This window comes from Erythrolamprus reginae, chromosome 7 (assembly GCF_031021105.1).
Source record: "Erythrolamprus reginae isolate rEryReg1 chromosome 7, rEryReg1.hap1, whole genome shotgun sequence".
NCBI classification, from domain to species: Eukaryota; Metazoa; Chordata; class Lepidosauria; order Squamata; family Dipsadidae; genus Erythrolamprus; species Erythrolamprus reginae.
Genome location: NC_091956.1, coordinates 51,350,126 through 51,372,660, shown reverse-complemented (window position 1 = coordinate 51,372,660; position 22,535 = coordinate 51,350,126). Strand labels below are relative to the sequence as shown.

At 36.0% G+C, this 22,535-nt stretch overlaps 1 protein-coding gene across 1 annotated transcript in view; it reads right to left on the bottom strand.

Moving 5' to 3' along the window:
• The window catches only part of TENM3 (teneurin transmembrane protein 3), a 1,937,374-nt gene that overhangs the window by 457,795 nt on the left and 1,457,044 nt on the right, over nucleotides 1-22,535 (bottom strand). Inside the window, exon 8 of the mRNA XM_070757504.1 lies at nucleotides 4,180-4,479. Coding sequence (XP_070613605.1) covers nucleotides 4,180-4,411 — 232 coding nt within the window. The 5' untranslated portion in view covers nucleotides 4,412-4,479. The remainder of the gene's footprint in view (nucleotides 1-4,179; nucleotides 4,480-22,535) is intronic.

Below are 22,535 nucleotides of genomic sequence, written 5' to 3'. Positions count from 1 at the left end.
ACGAACAATTATGAAATATGCATCTTGCAGAAAGCAAACTACTAAAATTAGGACAACAAAGTGTAGAGCAAAGAAATTACAGAAAGCAAACATACACTGTACATAAATGCAGACCTGACTGACAAAGAACTCACAAAAGAAATTAATACATGTTTGTGCGCCTTCAAAGCATTGTTCATTGCCTATGACTGTCTGAACCATTCCCTACAATTTTCTTTTGCAAATGATTCGCCATTTCAGAGCCAAGAGAAACTGGCCCGAAGTCACTTAGCTGATTTTGCACCTAAGGTGGGACTAGAATTCATACCAGTCCAGTTGGTAACCCAGTTGGCTAGCCCAGTTACAAACTTTATCTGTAAAGGACTCACAAAATAAATTAACATCTACAGTACATATCACATAAACAAATATATCTCATTCCACATACACACCACTATACTGTATATGATAGTACCACTTCCACATCACTTTTTTTCTCCTGAATTGTGCATCAGGGGTAGAATTGTCCCCTGACGCACAATTCAGGAGAAAAATAGAACAAATGCCAGACTATAGTCAGTTACCCACAACTTAATTTCCTAAGAATGATGAGTATGATAGTATATTATAATAAACTAAAAAGAAATCAAAAGGGACACAGGGGCCAGAAGGAATGCAATTTTATATACTGTACAGAATCCAACCATAAATTTGCAAATCATAATTATTCACATATATCTTATTTTCATGACAAGTAGTTATGACTATGAAATATTAATGGAACTTTGTATAGGATTCTGGTAAAGATGGAAGGATTTTTCAATTAACACACCGTGAATCAAATTGTTTACACTTCTTTATTTAGCATGCACGTACACCGTTAGATTTGATATTGTTCTGCCAATTAAATTAAATTTTAATATAAGAGGAAATGATATAAATAAGACTAATCTAACAAGAATATAAGGACAGTTCAAATTATCATATTCTTTAAAGTGACCAGGAGAAATTTGAATGGACTCAATTGCTCCAATGATGGGTACACCATAAGAAGATCAGAAACCAGGTTAGGGATAAATCATCTTGGAGAAGGCCCATCCAGACTATTAAAGATCTATAGTTCAACAGTTTGAGACCCAAGTGCTGCAAAATGGAGTGAGTTGCCACACTTCTCCCAGCTCCTACCAACCTAGCAGTTCAAAAGCATGCAAATACAAGTAGATGAATAGGGAGCACATTTAAAAATGCAGGAAGGTCTGTGTTTTGCCATATGTTTTGTGCTGTAGTATGATGTTATGCTGGCCACATATCTGTGGAAATGTCTTCAGACAACTGTTAAGAAATGGAGATGAGGACTGCTCCTAAAATTTCTAAAACTTCACTGCATAGTCGTCACAAGATGTGATATTCAAAATTTGGAAATCCAGTTAAACAAAGAAGTTCTATTATGATAAAGGGAACATGAAGAGTATGCAAACCCTGCTTATGATCACTGAATCTCGTAAATTTATTTATTTACTTGATATAATAATATATTACCGTATTTTTCGGGGTATAAGACGCACCTTTTCCTCCCTAAAAGAGGCTGAAAATTCTGGTGTGTCTTACACTCTGAATGCAGCTTTTTTCGAAGCTTTTTCCCCCAGCCCTAACTAGGTGCTAACAATCTTCCCAGCACTTACCTTGCAGGTTCTTTCATTGTTACTGTCTGTGAAGAATGTTTTCCAAGCTCTAAGTCTTTGCAGAGTTTTTTTCATTTCTGTAACTTACTACAAGTTCTTCTTTCCAGTCCTAACCAGGTGCTAACTATGTTCCCAGCTCTTACCGGCTTGCAAGATCTTTCATTGCTATTCTCTGCAAATAATGTTTTCCAAGCTCTAAGTCTTTGCAGAGTTTTTTTCATTACTCTAAGTTACTCAAAGTAAGTTTCTTTCCAGCCTTAACCAGGTTCTAACAATGTTCCCAGCTCTTACTGGCTTGCAAGCTCTTTCATTGTTACTCCCTCTCCAAATAACGGGTTTTTTTAAAGCCCTAACCAGGGGATAAAATAATGTGCTGAAACTGACCAGATTAAGGATGCTAGCCAGATGATTATCTGGTAAGCAGATTCTTTTCTCTATTTTCCTCCCCAAAAACTAAACTGCTTATACTCTTATACTCCGGTGCGTCTTATACTCCAAAAAAATTTTATGTATTGTTATATATATGTGTGTGTGCATAGATTGTTCTGAGTTCGGGTTTTGCCCCGTGTAATATTTTGAGTGTCTATGCGACGTTTCGGTGAAATCACATTCACCATCATCAGGCTGAAGTTGTAAGCTTCGTGCTTCTGTAGATATAGTTTGTTTGCAACTGCCATTTGTTCCTTATAAATAGTGGGGGGCGTGGAGATTTGATTTGAATGTAACAAGTAGATTGGGTGGCTATGTTTTAATGATTTGATTGGTTGGTGGAATCACATTTAGTTGAAGGATTGACATGGTGATGATTATGATATGTTTTTTTGTTTAAGGCTGGTTTCCAAATTTCTGGTAGGCAGGACGTGTCATCACGTTTATTCATGCTGAGGTGGTGTTTTTCTATCTCTATGGCTTGCATGATTATTCTTTTATATACGTGTTCTGTTTTGGAAAGTAATTTAGTTTTTTCAAAGTCAATTTCAGGTCCTGTTTTTTTAATGTGCTGGACAAGGGAGGAAGTTTTTCTTCTTTTTTGACTGCATTTTTATGTTCTGCAATGTGTGCGTTTATTCTTCGATTAGTTTGTCCAATGTATGTGGCTGCATATGTTTTGCATGGTATTTCATAGATTCCTTGGTTTTCAAGATGGATTTTGTCTTTTGGGTTTCTTAGGATGCTTGATATTTTCTGGTTAGTGACAAATGAAGTTTTGATATTATGTTTGTAGAGAATTTTACTAATTTTGTCTGTGGTGCCTTTAATGTAAGGGAGGAGGGTGATGCCATTATCCTGTTCTTGGTCTTGATTTTGGGGGGATGTCTCTTTTTTGATTAGGTTTATATATATGGATGGATGGAAGGATGGAGGGAGGGAGAGAGAGAGGGAGAGGGAGAGGGAGAGATGTTTATATATAATAATATATTATATAATGGTGCAGAGCTGAAGGGATTGGATACTGTAGCCTAGAGGATAATTCTCTGCCTTACAAGGCAAAGGTTGCAGGTTCAAGTCCCAGTGGGTATGGCTAGCTGATGAGGCCAAAATAAGGCCGAAATAGATCTATCCTAGTCTCCCTTAATTTCCAAATTCAGCAAAAAAACATGTTGTATGTATGTATGTATGTATGTATTTATCAAATATTTTTAGCTGGACAAGGGATATAGAATATAGAATATAGTTGTCGGCTATGAATAAATTAACTGCCTTGAAATGGTCCTGGGTTGGGCCTAGAGGCAAAAAGGAGCTGTGACGTTCCTTCAATATACCAGGGTGATCCGACATATATGTATGTATGTATGTATGTATGTATGTATGTATGTATGTATGTATGTATGTATATATATGTTTTTTTATGTCGGATTACAAGGCAGAGTCCACCGGATCAAATCCCAGTAAGGAAGGGTGTGGCTAGCTGATGAGGCCAGAACAAGGCCGAAATGGGACCATCCTAGTCTCCCTTAATTTTAAAATTCCAACTAAAAAAACATTTGACATATATATATATATATATATATATATATATATATATATATATATATACATGTATGTATGTATGTATGTATGTATGTATATGATTTTTATATGTAATCATCTCTCTCTCTCTCTCTCTCTCTCTCTCTCTCTCTCTCTCTCTCTCTCTCTCAGATACAATATTATATTGTGTCATACAATATAATCTACTTGATATGGAAACCAAAACACTTTCTCAATTAACTGGTCACCTATCAAATCCCTTTCCAGGTGGTTTTTGGAGATCAGGTAACTGCATATGTGTATCATAACCTAGAAATAATGGTGTATATGTTCTGGGTTGTTTCTCAAAATAGCTTTCTTACACTGATAAGGAACATACATAGTAAATAAATAAGTATTAACATGAATAATCACATTAAAGTTGGAGACCAATATGGTAGCAATATATTAAACTATTGGTGAATCATTTATATTACTGGCATGAGAAAATGGACCACACAGAGGACAATGTATACATTCATAAAGGAGATTTCTGCTAATTGCCTACCTTGTCTAGTATATTCATCAGATTCCCTGGGGACTAAATCTTTTACCCGATTTCCATACAGCAGTCTGGAAGAATCATGATCAAAAGCTTTCAAAGTTTCACTTGAACTGTAGGACTTCTGAGTAGGCACTCTGCATTCTTCATTTTCTGTGGAAGAATTTGTATAACGCCTTTCCTTGTCTCTTCTGCTCTTTGTCAGGGAGCAATAAGGTCTGCGTTCTTTCACATCCATGCTTCATTCCTTCTGTATGCACGTCAGATAATACCAACTGGAATTCTTCTATACATTCAATTATTCACCTGGAACAGAATTAAACAGAGCATATGTTGGAAATAGATTCTATGCTACATGTGTTGTATCAACTCACATGTGTATTATAAGTTTATTCATTCTTTCCATAATCAAATACCTTCATGAAGGAGAAATGGGACTCCCTTTCAATTTCCAACTATTGAAGCTATCAGAATCTAGAGGTTTGCACAAATTTCAAATACATAAACCCTTACACAATACCAATTATACTTCATATACTTATTCTAGTTGAAGTTCTTCTCCAGTCTGTGTGAATGCCACATCAAATATGTTGTGTTGTCTGACTTTTTCTTCTAAATGGGTAATAATTTCATTCTTTCTGCCCACATGTGTTTTAGTTCAGGCTCAACAAAGATTTTAAGGTAGCATTTTGTTCTGTTACAGTTTAGGAGAAAATTCCTATTTGGGGGTTTAATCACACAAATGAACAAGCATTTTTGTTATAATACATCTTTCTTTCTCACTTGATTTTTTTCCCTTCAAATTCTAGAAAAACTGCACTTCCAAAAACCCAGCTGATATGCTATTTGTCTTGATACATCTACGTACACACACACATACAAAAAAAACCCCTTATGTGCTATTTTGTTAGTTTTTAGCTTTAATTTTAAAATATTTTTTGTTTTCAGTCAGGTATAGTAAATATTCTAGATAAACTTTACAGGTGTAACTTGAAAAATTAGAATATCGTGCAAACGTTCATTTATTTCAGTAATGTAACTTAAAAGGGGAAACTTAATATATGAAAGATATTCATAACATGCAAGGCAAGATAGCTCAAGCCACATCAAAATGGCTATTTTGAGGTTGAAACATAGTCTACCTTTCTACGCAATTGACACTTGACATAATCCTTAAATTGTTATACTTTCTTATTTTTTATCACAATAATTAATGGGAGAAAAGTAGGATGCATTTATATTTTCTCTCCTGTCCACAAAGAAACACTAAAAGGTTCATTATTTATAAAATATAATTGTTGTTGTTATATTAAAGAATTATATTGCATGCATTTGTAAGAAAGTTTGAGAAAATGGAAAAAATACTAAAGCAGTATTTGAATTATACAGGCTATACTTTCATACAGAAATTAACTTTCATTCTCAATTATGCACTATGTACAATGTACATAGTATATTATTCACAGACTTCTAGCAGAAGTTGAAAAGGAAAGCAATATTTTCCCATGTGAAAAAACTTCTAATATAGATTTAAGAAATACAAGCAAATCTGATGAGGAAAAAAGACTTTTTTCATCATATGAAGTAAAAAATTACACACACACACAATAAAAGAACAAAACTACAAAGCGTGAATTTATCCTAAATTTAGGCAAGTATTTAATGTTGAAACTTAAAAGACTGTCACCAGAAAAGCAGGTTCAAGAATACAAGGGTACAATGTTCTCTTCACTTTCTAACACTGAGTATCCTGAAACTAATTAGATAGGTAGACAGGCAGACAGAGAGATAGAATTATCTAATTTTTGCATGGTATTTTCATCTTGTAAACTTTTTCTATTAAAAAAACAAAGCATGTTTTAAGAAAATAAACTACCGGTAATGAATAATATAATCCAATTTGGAGAATAGAAGTCACAGTTTTTTAATCTCTAATCCAGTGATGACAAACTTTTTTGGGTTCAGGTACCAAAAAGATACGTGCGCGCATGATAGTGTGTCTTGCCCACACCCATAATGCAATGCCCTGCACATGCACATAACCTCCAGACTGTCCTCCAGCACATGTGCACAGGCCTCATTGAAACCTTTGGACTTCCAGTTGGCCCATTGGTCCATATCCTAAAATTTTGCACACCTCAGTTTTATACCATAAAGAATATATGTGCAAAGTTTCATTGAAATTGAAGGTGGTCAAATGGGAACACCTGGTCCACTTGACAAAGAATGACCCTATAGAGAACACACCAAGACAACTAGACACAAGAACAGTTTTTCTGAATGCCATCACTGTGCTAAATAAATAATTCCCCCTGTCAAACTATTCATTAAGGCTGCATTACTATTACTATTAATCTTCTCATCATTCCTATCACCCATCTCGTTCAACTTATGACTGTATGACTATAACTTGTTGATTGTTTCCTTGCAATTTATATTAATATTGATTGTCCCCTGATTATTTGTACCCTATGACAATCATCAAGTGTTTTGTCTCATGATTCTTGACAAATGTGTCTTTTCTTTTGTGTACAATAACAGCATATGCACCAAAGACAAATCCCTGGTGCATCCAATCACTCTTGGCCAATAAAGACTTCTATTCTATTCATATTGCCAGTCCATGTATGATATGCTATATGCTAAATAAATGAATGAATGAATGAATGAATGAATAAACAAACAAACAAACAAACAAATAAATAAATGTAGTTGCTAAACAAAGAGTACTGTATGTGGGAGAAGATAATGGCTTCAATGCAATCAACAACTGAGTACAATAACATTTACAGCTCATCAATGTAAGAATATCCAAATTTTAGCTCCAACCCACTGATGCATATGAAGAGGAGATAAATGAAAATTATCATCAAATTCAATCTGAAATTGACATAACTTGAAAGCGTAGTATGCTACTTGTGATTAGAGAAAGGAATGCTAAACTTGCAATTAAGGAGGAAAATATAGTTGAATTGTATGGTTTAGAAAACCAACATGTAGCAGAAATATGACTTAGCAAGTTATTTCATTCCAATTATTTCTTCATTCCTAATATTGTCATTAAACAATCAAAATTACATCCATATACATGGACCATAAAAATGAACCATGCAGAAAAAAATTAACTATATCATTGCTAAAAAAGAGATAGAGGGGCTCAGTTATAGCATCAAATACACAGCCAGGTATTTACTATGAAACAAGTTGCATGGAAAATCACCATCTGAAAAGAAATCATTGTTCAACACTGTTCATATATACAGCCAAGATACTGCAGTGGAATTAGACTGGTCAAATGGGTCACTCTCACCATCAATAGCAGAAAAATTGTGAAAACTGAAGGTATCAAGATAAAAGTAACATCAAGAGTCTGAGGATGATCACTAAAAATACCTGGGCATCCTTCAAGCTAACAACATCAAACACATCAAAGTCAAGAAGAAGATTAAAATGAGTACATCATCAGAGTGAAGAAGACCTTAAGGTCAAAATTCAGCAGACGAAATATTATCTGTGTAATTCCAGTCATTAGATACACTGCTGTAATAGCAGACTGGACTCAAGCAGAACTAAAATCTGAGTAGAAAGAATAGAAAAATAATGACAATGAATCATGCTTTTCAACTTGGCAGTGACATTGATAGGATATTTACCAAGGAAAATAGGTGGAAATGAAGTGTTGCAAATACACCACACAACCGAAGAAGAAACGGGGCATTGGAAGAATATCTGAAGGACAATGAAGAACTTACACTTAAGCTCGTATATCAAGGCTTACTGACTACTGGAGATACAAAACTGACCTACAAGAAAAACCAAACAAAGACTAGAAAAGAGACATAGCAAGACAAGGTAGTACATGATTAGTAAACACACACACACACAACCAGAAGACCTTGCAATGTCTAAGAGGGTTAATTTTGGCTACACAATATCAAGCCTTAAGAACAAATGCATAAAAGCCAGAAATAAGATTTATTTATTTAGTGTATAGCAAATACATGGACTTGTATAGTAGTTCAAATGTTAATGTACAATTCACCCAGCCATTCAAGGACATGATAATCTATGTTGAAAAACCAGGCATTGGACACAATGTGGTGGATATTTAGTAGAGGAGCAGCACAGTCACACTGAAGAAATGAGATGAAAGCAACAGAGAGAAAATTATGTTAAAGTTAAAGAAATAACGTACTGACTACAAACAATGACATGACAAAATAACAATGATTGAAATATCTGCAAGAAATATAATTTGCCTGCAAGCAAGAACTGGGAAGACCACAAAATGGAAAACAAAGAAACCAAAATGTTCTGAGATTTTAGAATTCAAACAATATGTGGTATCTGTCATAAAACATTCCAGACTTAAGAACAGTCAAGAAGAAAGACCAAAAAGTGGAATAATGGACACTGCATTATCTGGAAACAACAGAATATAACAAAAAGAAATGGAGAAAACCATAAAGTTCTGCAAATAAAAATTGAACAAAGGTGGCAACAGAAGGCAAACAATTGGATAATTGTGATTAGATAATTCCAATTGCATTAGCTACAATTTCAAAAGAATGAGAAGATTACTTGAATACTATCGGCATTAACAAATCACCATCAGTCAATTGAAAAAGACAGTTTTACTTATCCTAGATTCTTTTCATTCTCAACAGATGAATAGTAATGCCAAATCCAGTCTAAACATCTAATTGATTGTGTGACAAACTATAACAACAATAATATAATAAAGTCTAGTAAAATAAAAATAAATTGGAATAATAGTAATAGTAATCATTATCATCATTGTCATCATCATCATCATTGGATGATTTTGCCAGTGGCTGCAGTAAAATTTCACAGATTGATTATGTACAACATCAAAATCAAGTTGCCAAAATTATACATTGGAAGCTTTGCCATAGGTTTAGGTTTGAATGCAGCCAAAATTACTGGAAACACCAAGTTCTTGAAAATCAACAGATCAAGAAGTTGTGGAACTTTTGAATCCAAACCAACATCTGGCCCACAACATACCTGACATTACTATTGTGGAAAAGAAAAAGGTCTGATACATTAATATTGCAATACCTGGAATTGCAATTGTGCAGGTGATGCATGAATTGAAGAAAAACAGAAAAAAAGAATGAATATCATGATTCACAAATTGAAATTGAACAAGTATGGAGGAAGAAATCAATGATTATACCATCTAGATATGGAAATTTTGAACTTATTATTATCCTTATTTTGCAGAAAGCCACATTACTTGGAACTGCCTATACACTCAGCTTCTACCTTAACATCTCTTAGGTCCTCCGTTAGGACTTGAACTGTTAAGTTTTTACTAGTCCCAGACTGTGAATCAAATTGAAGATTAAATCAGTAATAACAATAACAATAACAATACTCTGTTTCTCAAAAATAGGACCCTCTCTTATATTTTTTTGAACCTTGAAATAAGTGGTTGGTCTTATTGTCATGCAATCAAAACCCTAATTCAGTTTATTATCAGGGATGTCTTATTTTGGGAAAAACGGGATAGTAGTAGCAGGTAGCATAAAAGTTTAATAAATTATGCTAGTCTAAACAGTTGGTTGATGGGCGATACACATAATTTATTAAATTTATATACCACCTGATTCTCAGTGATTGGGCAATTTACAATTGTAAATTACATTCAAGAACAGAAATCAATACCAAAGAAAAAGAAAAGGAAAAAATAACTCCCAAAACAAAACAGTACAAAACAGAATAAAAGAAAAGAAACCCTGAAGGGAATAAAAGAAGAAGAAAGGGGATCATTTATCCTTGCCAAGACCTGTGTGAAAAGCCAAGAAAGGCTCTTTGAAATAGCAGTAATGTGAGATCCATTTGAGTTTCGCAGGATTTTCATTCCAGAGGGAAAGCACTGCTACAAAAAAGGCACATTTCCAGGATCCTGTCAGATGACATTGTTTAATTAATTAAATCCAGAGGGCGCCAAGCCTGCTAGATTAATTTGCCAAACAGATAATATGGAAGACAGTTACTACCTCAAGTAATCAGACCCACCAACCATCTAGACTTTCATAGATACTAACCAGCATTACATCACTGATTTGGGTCATTATCCTGGTGGAGGAGCTATGACAAATGACTGAAACAGGGCTTTCTAATACTGGATTTTATGTTTCACCCCAGAATGCCTTAACAATCTTCTGATTTCATTGTTCCCTGTAAACATTCAAAGTGCCCTATATAGAAGGCAGCAAAGCAATCCTATAACATTTTGGGGTATCTTCTGTGTTTCCAATAGGGAGGGTGTTCTTTTCTTTAAAAGCATATTCTATGAGTCTAGAGCAGAGTCTCAACCCTTCTAATGATGCAACCCCTTAAAACAGTTCTTCATGTTGTGGTGATCCCCAACCATAAGTCTAGTGCCAATTCTCCTAACAGAGCTTTAAGCTGATTTGCAGGTAGGTCAGTAGGACACCCTCACGGTAAACACCTAATTGGTGAGATTGAAAAAATATGTTCTAAGGCGCCAGAATAGAAGCTTTGGTTCCTAGCACCATGGGAAATTTGTCTTTTCCCATGGTCTTAGGCGACTCCTGTGAAACAGTCATTCGATCCCCCCCAAGGAGTCCCAACCCCCAGGTTGAAAACCACCAGTCTACAGAGATATGACTAATTAAAAACCTCTATATTTGTTTTATCTGTTCAAATAATATTCTCTAATAAGGACCATGGCTTGTCAACATGCATTTTTGCAAACTACAGTCTCATTACTTTGTGTCTGTTCTTCCAAAGTACCTTATTTCAGGGTGCTTTGGCTGTGTTTGTAACTGAAGAATATTGCACCTGCACCTCTTAAAGTTCATTCTATCATTTCCAACATTTAAAAAATGACATATAAATAGCATCTTGCCATGCATTATCTACCTCACTCAATTTAGTGTCATCTGTTACAGGGATGAAATGCTCCTGATTCACTTGCGCCTGTGGGTCATTGGAGAATGACCATTCCAACTTTTCAGAAGAGAGCATTAACAGAATACAAAAAATATATATATTCTTATTTTGAAGTTAAAATATGACGTCAGCCTCTTAAGGTTATTTTTTGTAAATTTATGGAATGGTAATTAGTTCACAGCCAACTAGACTAATCTGTTTTTAAGAAAAAGATTATTCCTGAAATGTTTCATGTTTTCACAAATAATTTAAAGAAAGGGAAAAAAAGAAAAAAAGCACCAGTGCTTTATCATGCTTAAATGTAAATTGAAGTTTATAAAAATGTAATAAATGGTCCCACTAGGAGGGGAACCCCTCCTGAAACAATTCACATAACTAATCATCCATAAAACCTATTACAAATAAACACTCAGAAAAATTTAAAACACATGAAAAAATGATAGAATTTTCACTTCATTGACTTAAAGTGATATATGTCACAAATCAAGTGACTAAAAATCATTTTCTGAATAAGAGCATAAGGCAATCTGTAGTGTCTTTTCGTTAAACTGATGACTCTTAATACATCAACATTAGTTTCAGAAGCCTATCCTATTAAACACAAATATGAAGTATACAATGGTGGTGTTCTTAATCCCAAAATGCCCTGTGATAGTCCATTCTAAGAAAATTTCCAGAAGACCTCGGCTTACCCTTAGATTTCAGAATCAAATATAAAATACATAATTTGTTTTCCTAAAAGATACCTATTACTGAATCTAAATTAATTCAGCACATATGTAATCCTGAATGCTATTAAGTTTACTTCTGAACCTATATCCAAATATATTTTTATATTTCTTTTAAATAGTTGTACTAAAATATGCCATTTTAGAAAATAAAGTTGTTGAAAACTTAAACATACAAGCATGCAACCTACTCTCTCTTTTTTGTTTTGTTTTTTGGCAAAATTACAGATTTGAAAATTAGCTAATGATCATAACTCTTTATGACTACTGACAACTAATTAACAATTTAATTGATTGACTTACTTAAAACATTTATATAGTCAATCATCTTATATTAGGTAGCTCCAGTCTTGAGACTGGAACTACCTAATACTGTATAGAGAAGACTTATAGAGGAGCAAATAAAAGACATTTTAGTATGGCCAAAAAAAATACAAAAGGAATATTCAGAAACATGTTAAGAAATTTGACGATAGTTTGATATGCAATGTAAGGCAATTATTCAAAAGTACTTTTTTATTAATAGGGAAATGAAATTTAATTTTTACTTATTTAATCAACATAGAAATAAAACAGGATTTCCTCTATATTTTATATATCCTCTAATTACCTATGTTGTAATGAAATACTATTAAAATACTATTCTCTTTAAAGCTTGTGTCGGAGTGCTTAGCTTCCCCCGCCGGCACATGGCAGAGCGCAAAAGTTTGCCCTGAGGCAGATCAGTTGTTGGCCAGCGAGAAATGGCACCGGCTCCACTGCGCGGGAGTGGAAAACCTCATGCGGCATTTGGTTTTTGCCTGCGCGGCCACAGATAGCAGGCGGGACGGATGCTGTCCGCGGGCCACCCCTTGCCCAGGTCTGTTCTAGAATTTATATGCTTTTCGCACATACTCCTAGTATTCATCACTTATTCCTCCCAGGATCATACACTTTCTCTACCCCAATGGGTTTGTAGTTCATGAATAGTAATTAATAAACACATTGAATAGGAAAGACTGTACAATAAACTTGAATAATTGCTTCTGTCTGTAAGCCACTAAAACATGAATTACCAAACAAGTCAAAATGAAGTGTATTCCAGCTCTGATCTACTTATTGTTATACAGTACTGTCAAGAGTCCTTCAGAAGAAATTATGCAGGCAGGATGAATTGGCAAAGATAAACTTTTTTGATGTAATTATTTTACAAAATGAAGTTCTTGTCACAAAGCTGCATGATATCGGAGATTAAATAGTAAATGTAATGGCTAGCTCATCTTCATATATCTTCAACAATAAAATAGCAATTTTAAAGGAAAAAAAAAAGAAAAATTCTAATAACCTGCTCTAACTGCCCCAATCATTACTTTGACTTTATGACACCAAACTTCATCTAATTTAACAATGAACTCCCTTTGGATTTAAGGCGAGGATTAAGATCAATACAATTTCTATTTATGCGTATAAAAGCAAACAAGTAAAAAAATATAACATGACAATTTTGGCGGATAAAAATATACTAAGAATTGGGAAGGGGCTTGTAAAAAGCTGAAACAATTCTATATGAAAAATAAATAAATGGTATGCATGTATCTATATACCTACCTACCTACGTATGCATGTTCTCATGTATCTTTCTATACAGGCTATCGGGAAATCCCTACGGAAAAAAATCACACCATACATGGTTGTTAACTACAACTCACTCCCAAAAACCTGAGTAACAGGTTTTAATCAGAATGAAAGCACAATATAGTGAAAAGAGGTTGCATTACTGTTTCTCCTATCCCGACTTCTGAAGTCAGAATCTCAAATAAACACAAATTCTAGCTTCAGTTAAAGCTAGATTATTGTTCTCATTTACCAGAAGAGATGATCTACAAAAATTATTGACAATGTATGTCTATTATGGAATGAAATGTGTAGAAAGTAAATTTTATGTAAAAATAAAGCATATATAAAACAATGATATATGTAATTATTACCATTGCTAATACTGTAACATCTGAAATGGTTATAACAGTGGCTGTGAGCTTTGGAACAAGTCCTTAGAAATCCCTATTCTCTTTTAAATAGGATTTATTATTTAAATTCTCTCTCTCTCACACACTCCTTTCCCTCTCCCCTTCTCTTTCTAACTAAAACGGTTGAATATTGCCATAATCTCTTCATAGGAAGTTCAATTTTGTAATTAATGTGGCTTTTTTGTAGGCCTGATACATTTTGCATTCAAGGAGACACAGATTAAATTTTACAAAGAAGATTGGAGACTGCAAGCTTTCTTAAAGATACAACTAATGGCTTTCTGCCTGATGTTATTATTGTTGTTCACAATGTAATTTCTACCACAATTTAGCATCATTAGTTTAAAACAATTACTTGTCAAGATTTCACTTAGATGAGATATAACTCTCATATTAAGCCCAGACAGGAACTCAGTTCTAACCAGAAACGCAAAGATAAGTGCAAGAATAGGGAAAATAAAACTTCTCAACAGGTCAAAATCAAAAAAATAAAAATAAAACTTGTAACGCTTGCCAAAAAGATGCATTCAATATTATGTAACATGTTTAAGCATCTGACTAATTGTATGACTGTGCATCTGGCTGACTGTGTGAACCATAATAGAAAATATTATAATAAAATATAAAATAATGCAAATGAGTTATAGACCATCCATATCTTCTATCAAATTAGATGTTTATCAGTCACCAGTTAAGAAGGATCTTATATCAAGGAAAACAAGTCCAAATATAATCTAAAAATCTACTCCTAAACTTATATAAATGTTTACTCTAATCTGATATCATTTTCAATTTACTTTGTTTTATAGAGAAACTAAACAATATGCTACACTTACATCTTAATAAAATGAAGCAAGAAATACCGATCTATGGTCTAGTAGAAACAGATTTTAACAGAATATAGTGAAATCTTGCAACACCTAAAATTCTGAATTAATATCTTTGTAGTATCACCCATTATATAAATAATTATGGCATATCCTAGTGATTAAGGGAAAATACTTAATCTTAATTGACCCTTTTGGACCAGGTGAAATATTATGCAAAAAATATACATTCGAATATCTCTTAAGAATGAACAAAGCAAAACAAAATCTTTCAAGTATTAGCAGGTCAGACATTTTGACAAAAAAAATATAAAAAACATGTCTGCATGTTCTATGGCTGTCACCAATGCTAACAGTTATAAGCTTTCACTGATGTGAATAATTCAAAATGCCATCTGTTTCATTCAGTGTAAAGCTAACATGCAGAGAACAAGGTCAGTGTCTTCCATATTCTTAGCCACTAAAATTTCTATCTTGACACCAGTTTGATTGTATGATACTCCTAGTGTTGAATGTGAATGTTCTAATAGCTTAACAGCAGTTAGTCGATTTAGTGTATTGTACAGAAAATAAAGGAATAGGCAGATGAAAAACTTCTATGTAACACAAATTTTGTTCCCAGCTTTTAAATGTTATATTCCAATTGCTTATGTCTAAAACAAATTAAAAATTGCTTACATTCATCATAAACTTCACTTTTGTGACCACGGCAACAAAAATTATGCATTTTTACTATAGAAACAGATGATTTTGCATCCTCTCATTTATACAGTCAGACTAAGAACACACTATATGCATTGCAAATTTACACAGATTACCAAAAACTGTTCAGAAGTGTGCGCGAACCACTGCGACAAAACTGTTCCAAGCTGCTCTCTCCTTCCTATTCAGCTTCTTGGAAAATTCACTGCACTCTATGATCTTCTTGATTTGTGGTCCGACGAAGACACCAGCTTTGATCTTTGCTTCAGACAGCTTAGGGAAAAGATCTTGGAGGTAATTGAAAGCTCTCAACTCCTTATCTAGAGCCCTGACAAATTGTTTTATGAACCCAACTTGATGTGTAGTGGTGGCATCAGCACCTTGCGTGGGTCCACCAGTGGCTCCCACTTTACATTGTTCTTCCCCACAGTGAACTCTATCCACTGAGGCCAGTCCTGCCTGTGGTAGTGCGCTTCAGTATCCCGGCTGTCCCAAAGGCAAATAAAGCAAGGATACTTAGTAAGACCACCTTGGAGGCCCATCAGGAATGACACCATTTTGAAATCTCTTGATAACTTCCCAGCCATACTCATCATACGTCAAGGCACCTAGCAACATCTTGACACTGGTGTATTCCTCTTTCATGTGCACCGAGTGAGCTACAGGAAGACATGGATACTTGTTCCCATTGTGAAGCAGCACGGCTTTAAGGCTCTTGCATGAGCTGTCTATGAAGAGGCGCCACTCATTCGGGTTACAGGTGATACCTATAGCCTCGAATAGACCGGCCACATTGTTGCAGAAGCACAGTCCATCTTGATGACTGAAGAAGATGGAAAAAACTTGGTGATGCTTCCTCTGATCTGTGACTTGGACGCTTTCATCTAATAAGTTCAATTGCTTGAGCCTTGATGTCAGAAACTCAGCGTTGGACTTGGTGAGACCAAGGTCTCTGATCAAATCGTTGAGGTCTTTTTGGTTAGGATAGGATGGCTTCCGCTCCTCATCTGTATATGAAATCGTTATCTTCAATGTCTTCCTCGGTGTCTGGCCTGCTGCTTTCTTTTGACGGTAGTGTAGCTCTGTCTGGAGGTGTTGGTACAGGAAGTTCAGGGCAGTGTGGTACTGGGGCAATAGATGAAGAAATGTCAGGATAAGTTACAGGCGGTGCATTTTTGCTAGTGCGACGTTTGGAAGGGTCCACCATGCAGAAGTAGCAATTTGTTGAGTAATCAGTCAGTTCACGCCAAATTCTTGGGATAGTAAAATGCATGGCTCTCTTCTGTCCCCTGTACCAACCTATAAGCAAACAAAATAAAATTTGGATTGAGAATTTGGTTTAGGCCTATTTCACACTAATGACTAATGATATTTACAATATTAACACATTTAATCTGCTATTTAAGAGAGTAGCATTTGTCCACTTACCTTCAAGAGTTTTCTTGCAGTGCTCACATGTGAAATGAGGAGTCCATGGTTTGTCTTGGTCATCAACAGGCATGCTGAAGTATGCTTTGTAGGCCTCACACATCTTAGCAGATGCTTCCACAGAATACTTTTTCGCTCTTGTCTTTATAAACTGGCCACATACGTAGCAAAATGCGTCTGCTGGATGTATGCCAACCTCTTGATGCCATCTAAATTGACTAAGTTGCTGTGTACTGTAAGGAAAAAGGATATATCTCCAAACTTGATAAAAATGGTCTTTATTCCATGCAGCATTAAAGTACAAGAGTGTACTGAGGATTCAGCAGAGCAAGATTGATCATCCGGTACCAGAGTAACACAATATATATACATTTACATTCCTAAGCTCCTCCTATAATGGTTGTGGGGTGAAGTATGAATACTGTCGTTATCAGAATCTGAATAGATATTGAATTCACACCTGTCTGTCTAGGTCAATTCCCCTTTGTCTGTGATGGCCATTGCCCACTTACTATGCAATCCCAATCAATTAGATCCTGTCTCTCTGTCTCTCAGGAAGGGCTATAGTGGCCCTATATAACTGTAGTTATACAGCTACCTACAATTCTGTACAGTCCCAGAAAGTTCTAGATAATTCTGGACAGTTCTAGAAACGTCTTGATAGTTCTCACAATTCCAGAAGCTTCTTAAGTATCTTGAAATACAATTGCGAATATCCTTAAAAATAGATCCATTTCAAAATATCATTGTGCTGACCACAAAAGCAAAGTTTACAGGAAATAATAACTTTTTTCTATTCATTTAAGGTACAAACAATCAGGAAAACACACTTCTTTCTTTTTTCTTTTTGAAAATTGTTACATGGTGACATAGTACCAGCTTCCAAATCCTTTAAAATATGTCAAATATTTAAAACCAATAACACTATATACACCAAGGAAAAAAATATGCACTTCAATTGTAAGGGATGCATATGAAAAAACGTAGCAAGACAACTGTCACAATGTCGAGTCTATGGAGAGGGGCGGCATACAAATCTAATAAATAATAATAATAATAATAATAATAATAATAATAATAATAATGTTACTATGCTTGATCCTTTTAGTTAGCATGTACAAAGATGAGGCGAAAGAACCTGTTCTGAAGTTAATACATTGTTTTCTCCATTCTGAATGACTGAAGCAATAATTGCGTCAATAGTATGGCAGTTATCAGCCTATGATAGTATGGAAATTATCATCCTGTGGCACTGCTGAGGTGTTATGGAAGACCTGGAGCTCCACGCAAGATCTCAATTTGTGGGGTCAAAATGATCACAAGAATGGTGAGCAAAAATCCCAGAACACATGGGGGAACCTACCATCAGTAACATAGGGACTCAGATCCAGCAGTGCCAGATGTGTCCCCCTGCTTAAGCCAGTGCTTGTTCAGGCCCATCTGAAGTTTCTTAGAGAACATTTGGATGATCCAGAAGAATATTGGGAGAATGTCATATGGTCAGATGAAACCAAAGTAGAACTGTTTGGTAGAAACACAACTCGTCATGTTTGGAGGACAAAGAATGCTGAGTTGCATCCAAAGAATACCATACCTACTGTGAAGCATGGGGTGGCAACATCATACTTTGGGGCTGTTTCTCTGAAAAGTGACCAGGATGACTGATCTGTGTACATAAAAGAATAAATGGGGCCATGTATCGTGAAATTTTGAGTGAGAACCTTCTTCCATCAGCAAGGGCACTGAAGATGAAATGTGGCTGACTCTTTCAGCACTGACAATGATCCCAAGCACACTGACAGGGCAACGAAGCAGTGGCTTTGTAAGAAGCATGCCAAGGTCCTGGAGTGGCCTAACCAGTCTCCAGATCTCAACCCTATAGAAAACTTTTGAAGGGAGTTGAAAGTCCGTGTTGCCCAGTGACAGCCCCAAAACATCACTGCTCTTGAAGACATCTGCATGGAGGAATGGGCTAACATACAAGCAACTGTGTGTGCCAACCTTTTGATAACTTTGACCTCTATCATTGCCAACAAAGGATATATAACAAAGTATAGAGATGAACTTCTGTTATTGACCAAATACTTATTTTCCACCATAAATTACAAATAAATTTGTTAAAAATCAGACAATGTGATTTTCTGGATGTGTTTTCTCATGTTGTCTCTCATAGTTGAGGTCTACTTATGATGTCAATTACTTGCATAATTGGTGTCTGACTAAATACTTTTACCCCACTGTATATTTAAATACATCCCAATAATGGTGGTAGACTTTAAGAGAAACCCTTCCACCCTTCCACCTCTCACAATACTAAACAACACAGTATCAACAGTAGAGACCTTCAAATTTCTAGGCTCTATCATATCTCAAGACGTAAAATGGTCACCTAACATCAAAAACATCATCAAAAAAGCACAACAAAGAATGTTCTTTCTGCGCCAGCTCAGGAAGCTCAAACTGCCCAAGGAGCTGCTGATACAGTTCTACAGAGGAATCACTGAGTCTGTCATCTGCACCTCTATAACTGTCTGGTTTGGTGCTGCAACCCAACAGGACCGACACAGACTTCAGAGGATAATCAGAACTGCAGAAAAAAACCATTGCTGCCAACCTGCCTTCCATTGAGGACCTGTATACTGCACGAGTCAAAAAGAGGGCAGGGAAAATATTTACTGACCCATCACATCCTGGACACAAATTGTTTCAACTCCTATCCTCAAAACGTTGCTACAGAGCATTGCACACCAAGACAACTAGACACAAGAACAGTTTTTTTTCTGAAGGCCAGCACTCTACTAAACAAATAATTCCCTCAACACTGTCAGACTTTCTATTAAATCTGCACTTCTATTTTACTAGTTTTTCTCATCATTCCTATCATCCATTTCCTCCCATGTTGACTGTATGACTGTAACTTGTTGCTTATATCCTAAGATTTTTATTAATATTGCTTCTTCATTGCTTATTTGACCCCTATGACAATCATTGTTGTACCACATGATTCTTGACAAATGTATATTTTATTTTATGTACGCTGAGAGCATATGCACCAAGACAAATTCCTTGTGTGTCCAATCACACTTGGCCAATAAAAATTATATTCTATTCTATTCTATAAGTCAAAGAAAACTGCCGCTGTTTAGTACCAATCCATATTCCATTAAATATTATTATCTCAGTTTAAGTTGATAGAAAAGATATTTCATATAAAATGCTCCATAACCCTTAGATGAGAATTTATAAAAACAACAGAAATTAAAGAACAAAATAATTATTGTGCTGAATCAAGTGAATGTCATATTATCCCATTATTCTGTTTCTCATGTTAATAAATCATTTGCAAGTAGGGGGAAAATACAGTGATCCCTCGAGTATCGCGAGGGTTACGTTCCAAGACCTCTCGCGATAATCGATTTTTCGCGATATAGTGGTGTGGAAGTAAAAACACCATCTGCGCATGCGCACCCTTTTTTCCATGGCCGCGCATGCGCAGATGGTGGAGCCAGGGAGCGATGAAAGTGCGGAAGCCAACAAAGATTGCTTTGAATGTCGGCTGCCCCCGCCCCCCCAGCGTGTCCGGCGCCCTCGCCGCTACCGCCCGCCCGCCGCTCGCCCGCCCGATCCACCCCTCTCACCGGCTTTCGGACACGGGTCCTTCTGCAGCAGCGCTGCCGAGCAGATCAGCTGCTGGGCGGCCGAAGAAACCTTCCCTGGGTCTTCCCCGCCGCCCACGCAAAGGGGAAACCCCGATCTTCGGCTCCTCGCTGCTGCCGCGCTGCCGAGCAGATCAGCTGCTGGGCGACCAAAGAAACCTTCCCTGGGTCTTCCCCGCCGCCCATGCAAAGGGGAAACCCCGATCTTCGGCTCCTCGCTGCTGCCCGCCTGCCGCCCGCCCGCCGCCCGAGAGCAAGACGGGGAGAGATAGAGAAAGAGAGAGAAGGAAAGAAAGAGATGAGAGAGGGAGGAAGAGAGTGTGAGAGAGGAAGAAGCAAGATAGAGAAAGAGAGAAAGAAAGATGAGAAAGGAAGGAAGAGAGTGACGTCATCGGGTGGGAAAAACCGCGGTATAGCAAAAAAACCGTGGAGTATTTTTTAATTAATATTTTTTGAAAAATTGTTGTGTAGCCGTTTCGCGAAGATCGAGATCGCGAAAATCGAGGGATCACTGTATACCATTTCTCCACAGCTGTTCTTTTGTACAAGGTTTTTGGAAGAATGTAGCTTCTATGTTCAGGCAGTACTGAATCTGAAGAGGTAAATGTTCTTGAAAAAGGAGAAGATCCTTTAAACAAGCAATGTATCAGCTTAGCAATTTTTTATCACCAAGCCACTGATCACTGCCAATGCTTAATAATAACAGACATGTTATATTGCTCTAACTAGATTCTACCAAAAAAAATGGAAACACTTGACTTTTTGGCATCATAATGTTTGAACATGTTCAAATCAATCAAAACTTGACATATGTTAATGTTTGTTTTAAATTCTGTTATTTGATATGTTTTTTTAAACTACCTTTTTTTTAACAGAAATTTAACAGAAATTGGTTGTAACCTTCTAGAAACGGCAGACCTCTTAGACTTTCAAAGAGGCCAAATTGTTGGTGCTCGAATGGCAGGCGCTAGTGTAACAGAAAGTGCCTGAATGTTTGGCATTTCAAGAGGTAATGTCTCAAAAGTAATGACTGCTTTTGAAAGACAAGGGAAAAGGTCCTCAGCCAAGCACAGGTCCACAGAAGAGCTGAAATTAGAAAACCTCTGCTCTCAAAGACAAATGTTTCGAAGTATTTAGAGTGGTGTAGAAACCACCAGAAATGGTCCCTCGAGCAGTGGCAAAATGTGATTTTCTCTGACGAATCATCATTTACCCTTTTTATGATCTCCGGCCGTGTTTACGTTTGGAGACAGCCAAAAAAATCATTTCATCCAGACTGCCTTCTCCCAACCGTCAAACATGGCGGGGGTTCAGTGATGATCTGGGGTGCTACTTCTTGGAAATCTGCCGGGCCAATGATTTCCCTTCACGGAGGAATTAACATCACTATTTAGGAATTTTGGCCGACCAAATTCATCCTATGGTTCAAGAACTGTTTCCAGAGGGAATGCCATCTTTCAAGATGATAATGCACCAATCCATAGAGCAAGAATTGTTAAAGAATGGCATGAGGAACATTCTAAAGTTCACCATCTCATCTAGCCACCACAATCACCAGACCTCAACATTATTGAGCATTTATGGTCGATTTTAGAAATTCAAGTAAGAAATCGATTTCTACCACCATCTCTAAAAGAACTGGAGGATGCTTTAACTGAAGAATGGGCTAAAATTCCTCTTGAAACCATTCACAATTTGTATGAATCAATACCTCGGAGAATTGAGGCTGTATTTGCCACAAAAGGTGGACCAACCCCATATTAAAATATATTTTGATGATTTTTCAAGGTGTTTCCATTTTTTTGTCCACCCCTGTATATATTTCCTTCGGCAGCTACCATAAATATCAAAACATTCTCTTCCATGAATGACATTCCCTTTTGATTCTCACACCATAAGGAGATAGAGGATATTCAGCATGACTACTGCACTGTAATTTCTACTGATGTATAAATTAAGTGCCTCATAAAGTTATCTTCCAGGCACAGATAACTAGATGTTATGTCTCCTATTTTGTTGCAAATCATAAGAAAACAACCCATAATGTAGAAAAATTTTGCCTTGCTGCTT